Source organism: Dasypus novemcinctus, chromosome 17 (assembly GCF_030445035.2).
Source record: "Dasypus novemcinctus isolate mDasNov1 chromosome 17, mDasNov1.1.hap2, whole genome shotgun sequence".
Taxonomy (NCBI): domain Eukaryota; kingdom Metazoa; phylum Chordata; class Mammalia; order Cingulata; family Dasypodidae; genus Dasypus; species Dasypus novemcinctus.
Window position 1 is genome coordinate 31,911,775 of NC_080689.1, and position 19,873 is coordinate 31,931,647.

At 37.9% G+C, this 19,873-nt stretch overlaps 1 protein-coding gene across 1 annotated transcript in view; it reads left to right on the top strand.

The window, feature by feature from the left end:
- The window catches only part of DYNC2LI1 (dynein cytoplasmic 2 light intermediate chain 1), a 53,576-nt gene that overhangs the window by 16,837 nt on the left and 16,866 nt on the right, over nt 1–19,873 (top strand). Inside the window, exons 3-8 of the mRNA XM_004447301.2 lie at nt 5,227–5,261; nt 6,933–7,002; nt 10,663–10,751; nt 14,901–15,087; nt 15,913–15,981; nt 16,579–16,656. Of these exons, the coding sequence (XP_004447358.2) occupies nt 5,227–5,261; nt 6,933–7,002; nt 10,663–10,751; nt 14,901–15,087; nt 15,913–15,981; nt 16,579–16,656 (528 nt within the window). The remainder of the gene's footprint in view (nt 1–5,226; nt 5,262–6,932; nt 7,003–10,662; nt 10,752–14,900; nt 15,088–15,912; nt 15,982–16,578; nt 16,657–19,873) is intronic.

A 19,873-nucleotide genomic window follows, 5' to 3' on the forward strand; every position in this document is an offset into this window, starting at 1 on the left:
AAAATTATAAGCAAATTTTTTTTTTTTTAAGATTTATTTTTATTTATTTAATTCCCCTCCCCTCCCCTGGTTGTCTGTTTTTCTGTGTCTTTTTGCTGCGTCTTGTTTCTTTGTCCGCTTCTGTTATCGTCAGTGGCACGGGAAGTGTGGGCGGCGCCAGTCCTCGGCAGGCTGCTCCCTCCTTCACGCTGGGCGGCTCTCCTTATGGGTGCACTCCTTGCGCGTGGGTTCCCCTACACGGGGGACACCCCTGTGTAGCACGGCACTCCTTGCGCGCATCAGCACTGCGCATGGGCCAGCTCCACACGGGTCAAGGAGGCCCGGGGCTTGAACCGCGGACCTCCCATGTGGTAGACGGACGCCCTAACCACTGGGCCAAGTCCGTTTCCCATAAGCAAATATTTTTAAAAATAGTTTTACTTTGGTTTTTGGTTCCATAATTTGAAATTCAAGCCTTCTACCTCAGTTTATTATAAAAGCCAGGATCAATTTAAAAATGTAAGTCAGTAAGTCAATATCTTAACAATAGTCATATTTTAGATTCAGTTAACTTCGCTTTTAGAAATCTCATTTAAGGAATAATTGAAATGAGCCATAGATGTTTGACAAAGTTATATGTCTTGTTGTGGAAAATGTGGCAGGAAAATGGTGGTATTTCCGTTGGACCACTAATTGGTAGGAAGAGACTCCTCCCCCTCACTGTAAGTTTCCGTTCTATTTAACCAAGGATACAGAAATGTTTTAAAAGTGGTCACACAGTAGGAATAGATGCATCAGTCTTCAGGCAGCTTTTCTTGACCCACAAAGTTCCTTCCAGAGAGGCAGAACTGCTGGCAACACTGTCTAAAAAAGGCTGAGACTTGCCAGATCCTAGATACTGAAAATCATGTATCTTCTAGTTCATTTCATTTTTCACTATTCACACTCTCATTTATGTGCTTCATGCTCTCATTTATGAGCATGTAGCCATCCCTGAGGCTTTTAGGAAGCACACTCTGCATCAGCAAGGCTGTAGCTTCAACAGGCGTAGTCGGTGCCCAGCATGCTGTGTACCCCCAGCCTCTGGCTGCACAACCAAACACCTACCACGAAGGGCTATTGTATAAAACATAATGATCATGTTTATTGGGGGAAATATTAGATAACCATAAAATAACTTTTTTTTCATGAAATAACTTTTTAGTGATGAAGGAAAACGATATAATATTCATTGAAAAATATAGGGCACAAATTTTATACAGTATGATCTCAACTATGTAAAAATGCAAAGACAAAAACTAGAAAGAAATACGTATAGTAAAATCTGTCATTAGGTTCTTTTGTTCTTAATTTCTATTTTTTCCAAGTTTCTCACTATGGCCTACTTAAAAAAATCTAAATTTAGTTCTTTAAGTTAAAATTATAGGAATCATTTATATTTTTATTTATTTTTTAAAGATTTATTTATTTTTATTTCTCTCCCCTTCCCCCCTCCCAGTCTGCTCTCTGTGTCCATTTGCTGTGTGTTCTTCTGCATCTGCTTGCATTATCCTGTGGCACTGGGAAACTTCGTCTCTTTTTTGTTGCATCATCTTACTATGTCAGCTCTCTGTGTGTACAGCGCCGCTCCTGAGCGGGCTGCACTTTTTTTCACATGGGGCAGCTCTCCTTGCGGGGCACACTACTTGCACTTGGGGCAACCCTACACAGGGACACCCCTGCGTGGCACAGCACTCCTTGCGCACAGCAGCACTGCATGGGCCAGCTCATCACACGGGTCAGGAGGCTGGGGATCGAGCCCTGGACCCTCCATATGGTAGACGGACACTGTATCCCTCTATATAGGGAGCTACGTCTGCTTCCCTGTATTTTAAATTTTTAATTCAACTATAGTATATAAACTTTTAATTTCATGAGTTTACTATTGTGAGGAAAGTGCTTTTTGCATTGGTTATAGGTAGTTCTTGAACAGTTTCCTACATTTTATCTTACTTCTGGGTTGATACACGGATTTAAATAAGTAAGTAAATAACCAGTACTAGTCTTATGGTACAAATAAATTCCTATTGCAAAAAATGTTCTGTAGAAAGAAGCTACTTCCGTGTTCTTGAAAGTGGGTTATAGTAAGAATACTGCTATTGAATCCAACATACAAATGCTCACAAGCAAAATGCCCCAGCTACCATCCTCTCCCGATCACACTCTGTAATGGTTGTTCATGACTTCCTTATAGCTGTGACAATCCTGTTGATTTTTGTTTCGCTTTGTTTTGTTTTGTGTTTTATTTTCTGTTTGCAAAACTATCCCCTTTTCTTTCTATTGGTGTGTGGCATTTACAAGCTATTTTTGTTTGTTTATTTTGATTAACATAAATTAAAAACAGTCTTGTTCTTGGGGATTTGGAAAGTCCTTTGAGATATATAGAATTTTTGAGAGTTCTTTAAGATGTATCTGATTTTGTGCTTTATACAGAATAGTAATTACCTTTTACCAAAGAACCACCTACCTTTCTGCCTCCCAACCTTCTATTCATCCATTTGGTAAATATTTATTGAACATCTTTTATATGCCATCTTTAAAAAAAGAAGGCTTAAAATGTCTTTTAATAAGTTGATGCTGCGTTACTGCTCCATTTCTCAGAAAAACTCCAAATTTCAGATTTCAGAGACAAACATGGTACACCAATTAAAAATGCACAGCATAACTACCTAAGATAGGCAAGGCTAAGAGCTACTGTCAGACCTTTAGCACACAGCAAGCCTGTTCCCAAGATTGTACTAAGCCTATCAAGAAAAGCTGTGAACAGAACATCAAAGACACAAAAGGGCCATTCCTGGGCAGTCCTCACCCAAGAAAAAGATGGATGCAAATTAACACAAGATATTTTTAAAGATATACTAAAATGAAAATCTATGAGAAAATGTCTTCTTTAGGACATTAAGGGGTAACATATGAGATATAACAGAACCGTATGTATGCTGTCTGTGGTCTCTGTGGACATTTGCCTGAATTCTTAACAGGGAGTGAATGGAGTAATGGGGCTAAGGCCATTGGGTGATGTTTGTTTTTTTTATGATATATGTGGCAGTGTCTCAGGTTGGGGGCCAGAGGGTGGAAGGATAAGAAAGCAAACAGAACAGGATGGACAAAGAATGGAATGACCAGGATTAATGGGGCTCTAACTAGATCCATTTTTGTCACGGTTGCCCCTAGGTCACACTGTGTCAGGGCCACAGTTCATTTTAAATTTGGACTATCATTTTAATGATCATCTAAAATGTAATTTCAATGCCCACAGTTGAGTTTCTGTTTTTTTGTTGTGTTTTTTTTTTTTGTAAAGATTTGCTTTATTTATTTATTTCTCCCTACCCCCTCTGTGTCTGCTTGTTGTATGCTCGTCTTCTTTTCAGGAGGCACTGGGAACTGAACCCAGGACCTCCAATGTGGGAGGGAGGCACCTTATTGCCTGAGCCTCCTCTGCTCCCTGCTTTATTGGGTCTCTCATTGTGTTTTCCTCATGTCTCTTGTTGTGTCAGCTTGCCACTGCTGCCTGTTGTGTCAGCTCACTGTCTTGTTCATCTTCTTTAGGAGGTACCAGGCACCGAACCTGGGACCTGCCATGTGGTAGGCAGGAGCTCAATTGCTTCAGCTACATCTGCTTCCCAAGTTTCTGTTTATTTGGACTTGCCATGAAGTAGTAACACACTTAACATGAAATTATAATAAAAATAATTTAAATCAGCACTAAGAGACCATGAAAATTTGAGGGAGTTGCCTAGGTAATACCTATGATTCCTTCTAATTCTAGAATACAATAATTCTGATTTCATACTTTCTTATACATAGAATATATTAATTTTTAGTTACTGTGTCCTCATTTATTTAAAACTGAAAAATACATATGTGTGTTCATTGTATGAAAATTAGAAAATCATGGTTTCTTAAAAATAAAAATTACCTGCAAATTCATCACCTAGGAACAACCACTACTAACAAAGTGGTGTCCCTTGGAATTTGTCTGGATGTGAGTGTTTCTCTCTCACTCACTCACTCTCTTTCCCTCTACATATGTATATATATCTCAACGAAGCAGGAAAAACTTTTAAAATTTCAAACAGGTCATGCTATATAAACATGGCTGCTTTGTAATCTGCCCTTTTTTCATTTAGTGCTCTATTATGGCTGTCTCACCATGTCAGTAACTTTCTTCCTAGGCCAGCATTCTCATTGGCTGCATATTATTCTACTATATGGACTGCCATAGTTAATGTAGCTAATCTCCTATCTTGAGACATTTAGGTTGTTTCTAATTTTCCACTGTGATACAACACCTGCCAGTTAACATGCTTCAATATGCAATTTTGGTACTGTCCAATTATTTTTTACTATTTCCTATTACAAAAAGTCATTCATTATAGTCATATTCCAGATATAATCTGGAGTAATTTATTTATCTTCTTTTTTTGGTAAAGACTACAGGTATAGTAAAATGTTCCATGTTTTTCCCAGTCGAGGGTTTTCCAAACTGTTTTCCTTGGAGCCCAAAGGTTTCCTCCAGCAGAGCTTTCCCTGCTGGTCCTCTTTCATCTGTTTTTCTTGAAAGAGCTCATTCAGTCATTCAGAAAAAAGCTTTCTATTAAGAAAAAATGATTCAAACTCCTTAGCCCTGGCTAAGATATGAGGTTAAGTATCATGGTTATTAACAGAGATAGGACTGGAACCTATAATTCTGACTCCTAAGAAAGAAGGTTGGAGTAAGTACAGCCTCTACAATTAAAACAAGTAAAAGTATACTCTAGCTCCATATCTGAATTGCTCACTTTGAACACATTTGCAACTTGTCCTTTATTTTTATCTTATCTTTCTTCTTTACTTCCACTTCAACAACTGGTATTAAAACATTTTAGAAGACATTAAGCATCAACTTAACCTGTAATTAGCATTGATGATTAGAGAGAAAATTTGAGACAGCTGCCAAGTTGACCTCTAAAGTGAGGTATGATTTGCTAGTATTTGTCATCGGCAAGACTTTATAATTATAATAATAGCAGTGTAGTTACACTGTGATGGAAAGTTGACAGTTAACTTTTTCCACTTATCAGACTTAAGAAGAATTCTGAAAGTTTCTAGTTTCCAGGTAATTTATCATTCAATAAGTTAAAAGCTATTTTGGGCCACAATTGTGAACAATAACATTTTACATATGGATTACATTAACATAGTATTCTTTTTTTTTTTAATTTCCAGGGAAAGACTACTATTATTCTAAGGTGTCTGGACAGGTAAGTTTAGTCTACATCTTTGGCTTATTCTTGTTGTATAGGGCAAGTTAGATTCTGAAAGAGAACAATTTTGAGACCCACACAAAATATTTAGTTCTCAGTGATGCTGACTATAGCCTTTAAAAGCACCTCTAACACTGTAACTAACAAGCCAAAGAATTGTGCAGGATTAATACTGAATCTCCCTATTTGGAGGAGAAAATTTACTGTACATAACTAGTCTGTGAGAGTACTTACCTCCTTTTTGGCTATGCTACTCTGCTATTATTTTTATTCTACATAGTCTATGATTAAGTGAACATTAATTATAATCTTTAAATTGCTCATGGATGAAGCATAATGTTGCTCCTCCAACATTGTGCTGTACAATATGTAAATTAAACCCTTTGTTTTATAATACTTCAGACCTTCTATACCATAGAAGCATGCCATCTTCATATGAAGATTCACTATTAGGATTGGTTTATATTTTAGGAAGTTGGTAAGGAAAACCTTCAGCCAATTTTGGAAGGTATTTCTCTGTGGCCTTCATTGTAATTCATATTTCTTAAATATCTCCTCCAAAAACATTAGAAGAGATGGAATTTGGTTTTAAGGTCATATTCAAGAAACATCCTTCATTTAGAAAATATTATTAAAGAATATAAACAATGGAATCCTGACTTTATGTAATTTCTTTAACCAACAAAATTGTTTCTTAGAAAGAAGAGCCATCCACAGTGACCTGCATCATCTTTGCGTCTCCAGGAATCTTTATGTGGCCTAAAGAGTTCTGTCACCATGAATGTTTAGGCCACATTTAGATGTGTTTCCCATTACAAACAAGTCATCTAATACAACATCAGCTTAGGAGGCTGATCTTCTACAAGATACTGCATTGAACTGAAAATTATTCAGTTCTTTGAGAATCTATTTAGAAAAGGATATTTCTGCAAATTCTAGATTATAAATCAGATTTTATAAATTTTATGTTAAGAGTAGCCTTTTCCTTTACAAAAGAAAACATTCTATCTTTCAGGAAATATAACTAAACATTATTCTATATATGTATTTAAAAATATACATAGGAATATATTCAGTGCATAATTATATCAATCACAAATAAAAAATACATTTTGTTTTCCAAATCAAATATATAGATATATATCATAAAACTGCTCACTAAGCAAGATAAGCCATAGTGTAAACAATTCATCAAATCATTTTAATGAAATCATTTGATTTCTAGGACTTGTGGTTGTGATTTGTTTGCAAATCAGAAAGCTGCATTAAAATCTTCCAGTGATGTCCCCATTAAATTGATAACCATTTGGTCCCCAGTTATCTATAGCAAGACTGAGCATAAAACTGATATCAGAGTTTCCCATGTGGCCTAGACACAGAGAGACTGTACCCCACCACAGCCATCAACTCTGCAGCCCTGTTACCTGCAGGTGCCATTATTCCCCTCTGCAGCTGCCACAAAAATTCACTGTAATGGTTTTTGAAGGCATATTTATCTTATATGTAAGATTTTTATCATTTTACCTCAATTGCTATTATACAAGATAACTTCTTTACTAATAGATTAACGTTTTTAAGAAGAAGGAAAAAAAATGAATTGGATAGGGTAATAGCATAAGAAACTAATACCATGCACAATGGCAGTAAACGTCTGTCTTTGTTGTATAGGGATGAGCCACCAAAACCAACTTTAGCTTTGGAATATACATATGGAAGAAGAGCAAAAGGTCATAACACAGTGAGTGTTTAAAGTGCTGTTGCTATGCCCACAGATGAAAGAGTGGTGATGCAGACTTTGTTGTACCTTTTCCTTCTTACCGACAATCAGTAGTTATATTCAGTTGTATACTTCATAGCTACATAACGTTAAACTTCAAATGGAGTTCAGCAGAGATGAAGCCAACCCAGACTGTGAAAATTTTAGCCTTCTCATTTGTGGCATCTTGGAATGTTGGAATAAGATTCCTTTGCAACTTTAAAATTGTGCATTTATTGGCACATTTATATTAATTGTATCAAGGAGACTTTCTTTCCCTTCAAATGATAATAATACTGTGAGTTACCTTTTGTTTCCCAAAAAATCTGCTAAAAATACAGCTTTGAGCCGTGGAATATTAATGAAAATACAGTGCTCAAAGTCAAAATTAGCAGCAATTTTATAAATACATCTTGAAGTTGATGGTACTGTTTGAGAACATAAGCCCTAGTTGGTTAAAATCCTATTTTCATTTGTTTAGTGTCTTTTCATAGGTAGTTTAGACACTATTCAGAGTAAAGGAAGAGTTTGTAGTGTTTATTAGGGAAAGAAATTCCCAAATAGAGTGTCTTTTGGAGTTCTCACATGAAAAAAGGTCATTTCTTAAGTAAACTTTTTAAAAAAAAGATATTTAGATCACATAAATGTTACATAAAAAATATAGGGGGTTCGTATATGCCCCATTCCCCATTCCCCACACTGCCCACATTTACCCACATTGACAACATCCTTCATTAGTGCGATACATTCACTGAAATTGATGAACATATTTTGGCTGGCCACTAAGTATGGACTACACTATAGTTTACACTCTCTCCCACACAATTCTGTAGGTTATGGCAAGATATATAATGGCCTGTATCTGTCATTGCAGTGTCATTCAGGACAATTCCCAAGCCCCGAAAATGCCCCCGTATTACACCTGTTTTCCCTCTGCCTGACCTCAGAACCTCCAGTGGCCTCTGCCTCCACATCAAAGATATAATTTCCTCAATTGCTAGAATCACACTAAGTCTGTAGTATAATAGAATACCAGTAAGTCTACTTTAGTCCATAGTTCATTCCCCAATCCTGAGGATTCTGGGATGGTGATGCCCACTCTACCTCTAATTGAGAGGGGCCTTCAGCACCAGATGACTGATGGATGGGACTTTCTTGCTTACAGTTGTAGATTCTCTCGATTCCTTGGTATAGTGGTTGTCCATCATCACCTCCTTGTTAGTTGTCTGGGTGAGTCCAATGAACTGGAAAGTAGGTGTTGCAACTCAGTTGAGACTCAGGGCACAGCTGGCACATAGAGAGCCCAAAGATCTAAATCTCTTGGACATATACCTTTCAACTCTAGTACTAACTATAGGTTCACAAAGAAGGGACAGAAGAGCCATGTGTAAGGAAACGACAACTGAGTCCAATTCTGTCACGCTGGGGAGCACAAACCCCAAAATAGGGCCTACTGCCAAGGCACAAAACTCATGAGGTATCTGCTCTGACCATAGTGCCTGGTGTCTTCAGAGCCCTCAGGAACCCCACTATTTGGAGTAGCATCTAATTTGGCAGTCAATGGTGCCCTTCTGAGATGTGCATAAGCATAACCTCTGGAATGACTTCCCAACTCACTTTGAAGTCTTGTAGCCATATACGCTCATTTGTCTTTACTTTTTCCCCCTTTTGGTCAAGGTGTTTTTCCAGTTACATTGCTAGTTGGTGCTTGGTAGTATTCCCTTGGTGCCAGGGAGGCTCATCCCTGGGAGTCATGTCCCACACTGAGGGGAAGTTACTGAATTTATATGCTGAGTTTGGCTTAGAGGTCACATTTGAGCAACAAGGATGCTCTCAGGAAGTAACTCTTAGGTACCCTATAATACTAGGCTAAGTAAGTATCAATTTCAAGAGTAAAGGATCATAAGCACAGTCATCAATATCAAGGCCCATCAATGGTCCATCCTCCTTTACTAGCCATTGCCTCTGTACTTGGAGGATTCTTGCTGTTCCATTAGAGAATGTGGCAGAGCTCCCCAGGATGGGAATTCAATATTCTTTTGGTTACTGTGTGAATCTCCACGCACTGTGACAATGCCTCATGAATATTTGAACACATTTATATGCCTTATATGTATGCCCAGGTGAACCTCCTCCCATGTATCCGCCATCACTGACACCCTCTTAAGTAAACTTAAGTCTATGGAAGAACAGGCTAGAACAGAGTCTCCCTTCTCTCATAAACAAGGCAGATCTTTATGGATTGATCTCATCCAAATTTTGATGATTAGATACTGTATAGGAGGTAAAATTTAGCCTCTGGCTGCTTTCTGGATTTACCAATGAAAATTGTTTCTTAAAACTGTGAAATTAAAAAGAAACAAAAAGGCAGACTATATTGAGATTCAGGAGAACTTCATTTTTATGACTCAAATGAATTATGACATGAGTAATTGGCCCATATATGGAAATATCCTTTTCATCAGGAACTTTGAGACTGCTTTCATAAGCTTAACTTTTTAGAAGAGCTCTAAAACCTTCCCCTTCATCAAATTGTGAATCAAGGGAAATTTTCTAATGAAAAATTATTTTTCCTGAACAAACATTAGTGATTCAATTATCAACAGCAAAATAATTTTGGTGATTATAAGAAGAATTTGTCAAAAATACAATATTTGTATATTGTATATATACTTAAATGTGCCTTAATAACCATCTGTCTTCTAGGATCATGGAAATAGTTTCATAAAAGTCCATGTGATTCTTTTTCACCTATTTTTCCCTCTAAACTTTGTATTTTGAAGTCTAGCTTTCCCATATCCATTCTGGAAGGGTTGTCTTCCTCAGGTTAAATGTTCCCTAATAGTTCTATGTGGAAGCTCCTCATGCAACTTAAGTGGTCTGAAGGCTTCTCCTCAGGGCTGGAAGCGAAGACTCTACTGACTAGCAGTCTAGGAAGTTCCTCATGGAACAGGGGATTTTATTCCCAGCTACTTGGCTACCTGGACCTTTCAAAACCCTCTATCATTTAAGGCCATTATGGAAAGGGAAGCAGTTGTTTAGTCTCTTCTTCTTCTCCCACTTGCCACTTGTTATTGCCAGCAGAGCCTGTCAGATTCCACATGGGGGGCAGGAATGGGTCATCTGCTTATACTTTGCTCAGGTCTACAGCCAGGACTGCCATCTTTATGTCCCATTTCCTCACATTGGGGCCTCACCTGTATGTCTCATTTATTTTGTGAGCTTCTACCTCCCTCGCTCAGGATGTTTTCCTATTCAATTATTTTATTTCTATCTAGAATTATAAATATTTTCATAAAGGTAATACTAAATGTGTTCAACTGTTTAATTTTATTTAAAATTTGAGTAAGTGTATGTTACATGTGATATTTAAGAATTTGGGTACTGTTTATTTCTTCTGTTAAGACATTACTGAAATTAGGACATTTATGTATACAGTTAGACAATATACTCTTAATGTTTCATTGTTGTTCTGTGAAATAGATGCTTAGGAGCTTTTTGTGGGGTGGAATGTGAAAGGAGAAAGTTTTGACTTTGATACTTATATTAATAGTCATTACTGGCTGGTGCTACTGAAGTATTAGACGTATTTAACATTTTAAAAATCAAGTTTTTTTCTAATACGAAAGAAATGTTTTTCAGCCCAAAGATATTGCTCACTTTTGGGAACTGGGTGGAGGAACCTCTTTATTGGACTTAATCAGCATACCAATCACCAATGACACTTTACGGTAAGTGAGGCAGCTCTCCTGGACACAGTGCTATCCACAGGGTGAATATGAGTAGGCTCTTGTGAATCAGACTTTTGGGGAACAGTTTTATGTTGCTGGTGGTTTGACCCAATTCCTTTAGATATGTCTAAACAGTAAAAGTGAAAAGTGGTTTTAAAAGGACCAAAGTTCTGGCCTGTGCTGAAGTGAGTGAGACAGCTGGCATTCCAACTAGTGACATGTTGTGCAAGTCTCAAACAGAAAAAACATGTCAAATAACACTCAGGCAATGAATTCATTTGGTGGGAAAAAAATCGAAGAACTTAATTCTTTCCAATACCCATCTCAGTGTGTGTGAGCTAATTCAGCTGAGTTTTTTCTTCAGCTGAGTATTATAAACCTACCTTTGAATTTAATGCTAGTTGATATTATTGAAACTTCATCCAGAGGATGATAATGTGTTGGGGGAGGGGGAAAGTCTCTTTGCTGACCTTAAAGAATTAGGACCTAGGGAAAAACCTCAAAACCCTGTAGTGGTGTTTTCCTGACAATGACTCCCACATGTTGGCCAATTCAGATGTGGAAAATTGTGACATTTCTCATAATGTTCCTGGGAACCCATCTTAGCCAAGGAAAACAGAAATGTTTAAATCTGAAGTATCTAATTCTTGTCAGAGTTTAATACAAACTGTGCTACATGGACTAAATACAAAGGACTTGGGAGTTATTTGTTAAGTTAGGCCGTCAAGAGCCTTAAAGTATTGAATTATTGTTCACAAGATCATTGTTTTTCCATAACTAGCTGGATACAGGTAATGTTGGTTTTATTCATCTAGTGATATTTTTTCTTTTAAGGAAATATAAATTACTGTCTTTTACTTATTACTAAAGTAATATATGCTTATATAGAAAAGTTGGAAAAATACTGAAAGATACAAAGAAAGGAAGAACACTCATAAATCACATAAAAAATAACCACTCTTAACACGTCCCGTCTTCTTGGTGTTTGTAAATATACTTTGTACAGAATTGGTGTGCTCTTTTAATACACATTTAGATCTTACTTTTTCACTTATAACCACCATTTTCCTATGGCATTATTTTTCAGAAACATGGAATTTTATAGCTATGTAGTTTTTCATGTGGCTCCCTTTAAAGGAGACTAAGTAAGAGAAGCCACCTGTGGATTAGGGTAGTTCATGGTAGCATGGGAGAAGAAAAGGTGAGGGCAGGATTTGCTGAAGGAACGGGAGCTGCCGGTTAGCTGGGCCAGAGGCTGAAGGGTGAAGAGGCAGGGTCGGGCTCTTACCTGGGTTGTGAGCTGATTCCTCTTCTGGCCCTGACACTACCTCACTCCCCCTTCTCTAGACCCTAGAGAGTCTGGGCCTGTAACACTCACTTTGTGAAGTCTTGGTCTTCCTTTCCCTGGGACCTCAGGGCAGCTGGAGCCTGTCTTAGGAGAGAGGGGAGGTCAGGATCATGAAGCACGCAGGGACAGAGAGCTTTGGCCTGGGTCCAGAGGAGTATGCTGAGTGGTTAAAGAATTCATGGAAAACATTTCACCCTCGATGCTGTTGCTAATCTCAAAGCATTTTTTTGTTTTGTTTTGTTTTTTTTGACTGGAATTAGCTTGACACATCATTTCCTGGTGATGGACAAAGTTCACCAATTTAAAAAAATAATATTGCCAAATGCTATTAGACACTGTTTATCTTTAAAATAACTATTTATAGAAAAATTATAGATGTATTGAACATTTCCACAGATTTTGGGTCATTTGTAATAGAGCACTTTCTGTGGTCTGATGCCCTCTTTGAAGAGTTTATATAGCTGTTACTTGCTATGAAGGTAAAAAGTAACTCCTTCAAAAGACAAGTATTTCCAATGTACTGTAAACAAAAAGTGTAATCTTAGGAAGAATTTTTGAGTAATCCATTTCTTTTTTGAAAACAATGTTATTTTTTTATTGCTATGAAACTGATGCCTAATGTTCCTCCAACTTAAAAAATTTTGAGGAAATAGTGTGAAATGCTCTTTGTGCACATGTATTGTGTGCTACTATTTAATTCTCAAATGGATGCCAACTAATAAGAACAATTCTAGCCAAAATTTGGATAAAGAAAGCTTGTCCCTTGTCTGAAAAAAAAAAAAAAAAAAAAGGCAAAATTTACCTTGGCTCTACCTGGCTCTGGGGTACCTGTTTCAGGCCTCCTTTCCCTCTACATATCCCAGTTGGCAGTTCTGGCCTAGTCCCCTCCCACTCCTCTTTCTTCCTTGTCACCCTTATTCAGGTGAGCTACTCATGGCTTACTCCTGCCATACGTTTTTCCCCTTCTCTTTTTGCAAAGAACTTTTTTTAAAAATCCATTCATTACCTTACAAGGTGTTTAAATTGATGTTGAATGCTGATATAGTATTGGAGGGCCCAGGGGAAAAGTCATCGTCACCTCATTGGGGTATTGCAGGTGTGTTTTAGCAGTGGCTTTTCATCCAGAGCAGTGACTGTAATAGTGAGAATCTCAAATCAAGTAGGAGGGACAAAGGGGGCAAGACGGCAGGTCAAGGCAGAGGGTATTTTTAACATCTCCAGAGATGTGAATTGATTTCCTGTTGCTATTAGGCATGGCCATTGCTCTATTTATTGAAGATTACTTTATTTGAAAAACTAAACCCTATTCATCTTTTTTCCCCCCAAACATTAACCATACTTAAATCCTGAAAATAAAATTAATTTCTTCACTATTATAATGTATACGTCATATTATTTTTACAAATAAGCAAAACTTTTTGAGCTTATTAAAATGACACAGCTATGACTGGCTAGATAATTTAATAGCATTATAATTTATAGACAGTCTTGATAATTAGTGATGAAAAGACTGTTCTCTTTATTTCTCTCCCCTTCCCCTCTCCCCCCACCCCGGTTGTCTGTTCTCTGTGTCTATTTGCTGTGTCTTCTTTGTCCGCTTCTGTTGTCATCTGTGTTTCTTTTTGTTCCATCATCTTGCTGTGTCAGCTCTCTGTGTGTGCGGCACCATTCCTGGGCAGGCTGCACTTTCTTTCGCACTGGGCGACTCTTCTTACAGGGCGCACTCCTTGCGCGTGGGGCTCCCCTATGCGGGGGACACCCCTGCGTGGCAAGGCACTCCTTGTGCGCGTCAGCATTGCTCATGGGTTAGCTCCACACGGGTCAAGGAGGCCTGGGGTTTGAACCTTGGACCTCCCATGTGGTAGACGGACACCCTAACCACTGGACCAAGTCCGCTGCCTGCTCTCTGAATTTAGACCAACAGTGTAGAATTTAGTTACTCTTTTGCTTGGGTTGCACAAGATAGCTGTTTGGCTTGAACCAAGCAAAATAACTAAAGAACATATAATATAATTTCTTGCTAAATCTACCAGCAGAATATTTGCCCTTTGATCAAGAAGGTCGTGAGTGGTCCATGATTTGGGCCCCATCTCCATGCTTAATTATTCCAGGAATATTGAATCTAACATACTCTTAGATTTCTGTTGCTGTGCATGAACTTGAGTCCCCATGCACGTGGTGGTGGTGGTGGTATAGCTGGTGGTCGAGTGTGTGCTTTCAGAGAACATCCCCATAGAGTAGGAAGAGGTGGCTTTAACTCTAAATACTAGCTCTACAATTTACTTTTTATACAAATCTGTGCCTCAGATTTCTAATCCATATCGTGGATATAATAACATCTTCCAGAAAGGGTTGTTGTCAAAATTAAATAAAGTAGGTGGACCCTAACATGGTCCATCAGTAAAGTAGTGTCCTTCTTCACATGGTTATTGTATCGTTGCTGTTATTATGAATGTTTTCACTTCCCTACTTTGAAGAACACTGTAAAATTGGATCTAAACATGACATCATTGGACTCCATTCCTACCAGATTCTCTATTTGAACTGGGTTTTGATTAGTTCATTCAGACAAGAACTTGAATGCTCTGTTGGTTGTAACACTCACATATCTCCAGAAAAAAACATTGGAATAAGTAGGCTGTAACTTTGTTTTTTCATTTTTTTTTTCTTTTGGTTTTAGAATAAAATTATGTTTTTTCTTAAACTATAATTTTGTTATTCTAAGATAAATTTTAGTATGCTAGCATTTCAGAGTGGTAATTATTTAGAGACTTTTATGAAAGATGTTTTTGTATCTTTAGGACATTTTCTATTGTTCTTGTTTTGGATCTTTCAAAACCTAATGACCTTTGGCCCACCATGGAAAATCTGTTGCAAGTCACAAAAAGTCATGTAGATAAAGTAATAATGAAACTGGGAAAGACAAACTCTAAAGCAGCTTCTGAAATGAGACAGAAGATGTGGAGTAATATGCAAAAGGACCATCCTGTGAGTTCTGTTGGTATTATTCCTGGAATTTTAAGCCTCATACACAGTAAGAGATAGCATCGTAAACAATGTCATTAAATTTTTTATGCATGACTTAAAATTCATTTGATGTAGATGAATCTGTTCCCTGGAAAATTATAGCAACTTAATAAAACCTCAGTAAGAGCAAAACAAAGAAAAAGATTTCTTATGTCTTACTGTTAGACACCCACTGTACTTGATATTGATTTTATAATTTCTTTAAAAGGCAGATAAAAAATCTGTACAAAAGTCAATTGGCAAGACTAGATGAAGCTACAAATTTTAAGCAAGGAGTAGTTATAACAACCTTCTCCATCACTCTAGTTTATTCAGTGTCTTTTGATCATCTGACAACTAATTAAGTTATAAAGTTGCAGTCATGTTACCACAAGTCCTTTAGAAACAATCATGATTGTCATCTTCTAGAAAACAAAAAGCAGCATTTGATATTGCCTAGAGTTTGTAAAAATGTGATTTACATAGGTAAGATAGGACCAAAACAGTCTCATGGTTCACAGCTCTGCAGTAGAAATGTTATGGCAATGAACAGTTAATACAAAATAGGAAGATGACAAGTTGTATAAGAAAATAAAAAAGCAGAACAAGGAATAGGATGAATTCTGTATTTTTGAGAATTGCTATTTCTCATTTTATACTTTAGAAATACAGTTTAGGAAGTGATACAAACTAAAGCAACATCTGTGAAGAGACTGAAAGTAATGTATTTTTGAAAGTAAATAGAAATTGCTAAACACATAGCAACAATTAGTTATATTAAATTCCATGAAATGTGTTTGTTAACAGGATCGTGAATTAATTGACCCATTTCCAATACCTCTGGTTATAATTGGAAGTAAATACGATATTTTTCAGGTAAGCCCTTAGCTTTTCCACTTCCAGTTGAGTTTGTTGTGCATGCATGCCTGTGCTATGAGGAAGAAATAAAAGTAATAATGAAATAAGAAAAATGACACTAGAAGGGATAGGCTGAGGAGTCAAACATCTTAAAGATTTTTGGAAAGAAAAAAATATATAAGGAAAAATAAAAGCAATGGTTAGAATGGAGATAAGGCAGATGGCTTAGAAAATGAATCTTTAACCCAGTCACTGAGGGATAGGACTTACTTCCCAACTTTTAAATTATAGAAAGTAGAAAATTAGTTTCCTCTTATCTTTGTCAGAAAATCCTTAGGGCATTCCATACCATAAAAGGTGCGCTTTTATCTAAATTCTATTAAACTAAGTGTTTAAACAAAGAATGATCAGATTGCTGTAGCTCTGGAAGTCTGCTGCTATTGTTTACCTGCTATAGAAACAAATACTGAGGTAATGGACTCCTACTCCTTAGGGTGTGTTTCAAGAAAAATTAGAGCTAATCTATTTCTACATTTAATCATTTGCATCTTCTTGCTACAGATATTTAGTTCTCTCATTTGATTTTTTTTTCTTTTTAATAACATAATTCTTCAGGATTTTGACTCTGAGAAGAGAAAGATAATATGCAAGACACTTCGATTTGTCGCACATTACTATGGAGCATCATTAATGGTTTGTACATTTCCTATCCTTTTGGCTTGCATGGATCGCACCAAATTTGGAAGATGTGGCAACTTGCTGCACAGATAGGAATGCTACTGTTTTTACTAATATTCATTGCCATCATCCTTTCCCAAAGGATGTCCTTGCACAAAGACCATCTTCCTGAGTGTTTGGTAATGTATTTATGAATACACTCTGCTCAATGGCTTACCTTTTCTTTGGAACTAAAGTTCTAAATTGCTTGTATCCAACAGTTCTGATTACTCTTAAAGAGGTACATCGGTTTTTTACTTATTTCTTTACTTATCTATTTACTTATTTATTTATAGATTTCCTTTAGAATTAGAATCTGTATTTCCTTAAAAAAAAGAGACAGGGAAAAGGCCTTAAAAATACATATATACTTTCCTTTTAAAAAAAATGTTGCTGGTTTTAGTGGTTAAAAGCATGACCTTTCCAGTCTTGCTGCCTTGGTTCAGATCTCAGGGCAGCCACTTACTAGATATGTGATCTCGGGCAAGTCACTAATCTCATTTAAGACTCAGTCTACTCAAGGGTAAAAATGGATAAAAATAGTCCCTTCTTCCTAGGATTATTGTGAGGATTAAAGTTGCAGGTCCATAGGAGATGCATCGCACAGGGCCTGGAACAAAATTTTGCTCAATAAATGCTGGTTACTATAATTACTATGATCATTTGTCTTCCTAATTACTATTATCATTGTCTTCCACAGCAGGACAGAATTTTGCTGGACATGTTTTAATGCAATAACATAAAAACATTTTTATTTTTTTAAAATGCTTTCTTTCCATTTGAATAATTGTTTAATGGTCTCTCCGTCTTCTCAAATCAGAGCATTCAAATGAACTTGGAGACAACATGGTCTATCCCCACTCTTCATGTCTAGAATATTATTGCTAAAAGTTATAAATATATTTAAAATTTTTATACTTTTCAGAATACTCCAAATATATTTCATTATGTATTATCTTAAAAATCATCATCTATTATGTTTTAACTGTATCTGCTTACATATTAAGTTGTTGCCAGAGTAATTGGGAACATGATTCTTCTTTACTGTTTTGAGAAGATAGGGAAATTTGACGTGAATGATTGATCAAAGGTGCATCAGGGGAACAGGTGTAGCTCTTTGGCTGAACTCCTGCTTTCCATGTATGAGGTCCCAAGTTCAATCCCCTGTTACCTCCTAACAACAACAAAAAAAGGTACATCGGTAAAGACTGTGGGTCTTGCAGTCCCTCATTCCTGCCATTAGATAAGGCAAAACATTTTGTTCTGGTTATAGTTAGCTGTGCTCTGTAAACATTGACAATTGAAGGAAATCCATATCTTTATTTAGGAACAGATCATACTTGATGGCCCCTTCTGGTCTTGTGGGTATAAGTTTAATAAAGTCAGGTCAATCCATGCCACAGCAGGCCTGGAATTACCCATGGTCCAGAAGACCTTGGAAGAACAGGGACTGCGGAAGGAATTTGGGAAGGGCTTTATCTCAGCTTTCAATATGCTCTTGGGGACAAGGGTTGGGGCAGTGGGGCACTTCTGGACCAAGGGAACCATAAAGCCTTTCTAGCGTCTCGAACCAAGAAGAGTGTAACCAAGTTATCAAAGCCCCATCTTTCAGGCTGTTCTCACCCCCTTCACCCTGTTCAAGGCAAAGAGTTGTGTATTGCTTGCAAGATTCCAAGATATTCAGCACCTTTTCAACATTATATTTGGCTTTGTATAGCTCAGTTGAGAATATTGATTCAATATTATGAGCTATCTAATGAATTTAATAAAAACAGAAACAGAATCTGAGAGCCCTGTACCAATCCGGATGGCCTGAGTAAGATGCTTCAGGCTTCATTCCCCCAGAGAATCTCTGAACAATCAGCAAGAACTGGCAGAAATATCTTTCTCAAATCTCAAAAAATTCAGTTAGGGAAGCAGACTTGGCCCAGTGGTTAGGGCGTCCTTCTACCACATGGAAGGGCCATGGTTCAAACCCCGGGCCTCCTTGACCCGTGTGGAGCTGGTCCACGCACAGTGCTGATGTGCGCAAGGAGTGCCCTGCCACACAGGGTTGTCCCCTGGGTAGGGGACCCCCACGCGCAAGGAGTGCGCCCTGTAAGGAGAGCCGCCCAGCGCAAAAGAAAGTGCAGCCTGCCCAGGAATGGCACCGCCCACACTGAGAGTTGACACAACAAGATGATGCAACAGGAAGAAACACAGATTCCCATGCCGCTGACAACAGAAGCGGACAAAGAAAAAGACGCAGCAAATTGACACAGAGAACAGACAACCAGGGTGGGGGGGAAGGGGAGAGAAATAAATAAATATATTTTTTTAAAGAATTCAGTTAAAGGACTACAGTTTCAGGGCAAGGGCTGACTCAAAAGGCTACTTAAAAACTGTTGGGGGATATGTGAGTGGTTGTGGCTCAAGCAGTTGAGCGCCTGTTTCCCATGGAGGTCCAGGGTTTGGTTTCTGGTGCCTCCTAAAAAACAAAAACAAACAAGCAAAATGAACAAAATGTAAAACCAACTCAGGAACCAACGTTGCTCAGTGGTTGAGTGCTGGTTCCCGTAAGTGGTCCTGGGTTCAATCCCCAGTCCCTGGTACCTCAAGTAATTAACTAATTAATTAATTTAAAAAGCTTGGGAGGGGAGCAGAGATGGCTCAAGTGGTTAAGCTCCTGCTTCCCACATGGGAGGTCCCAGATTCGGTTCCCACTGACTCCTATAAACAAAGACAAAACAACAAGCAAACAAGTGAGGAAACCAACAAGGGGAGCAGATGTGGCTCAGTGGTTGAGCCCTGGCTTCCCCCACACAAGGTCCAGGTTCAATCTCCAGCCCCAGGAAAAAAAAAAAAAATTTTGCAGGATCTTCCTGGTGCAGGATTGGCCCATCCACTACCCCTCACCAGCTGCTGTGCATTCCCAGTACAAGTCTGGTCCCAGATCCTGAGTAATCCTCATGCACATACTAGGAGCATGTATCTCTGTTCCAATCTGTCTGGTGGTGGCCTGAGAGACTTGCTGTCCCAAAACTTGCCCTGCATGTAGAAGGCAGCTCACAGTCAAGTGGATGCCTGGGGTAAGTGACTGCTGACTGTAGGCCATACAGTGCTATGCCTGGGACCCTGAGGAAATGGTTTCCTAGGGAAGAGGGGGCACTCAGAACCATGTAAATGGGGGAATTCTATGGGCCATACATTGATG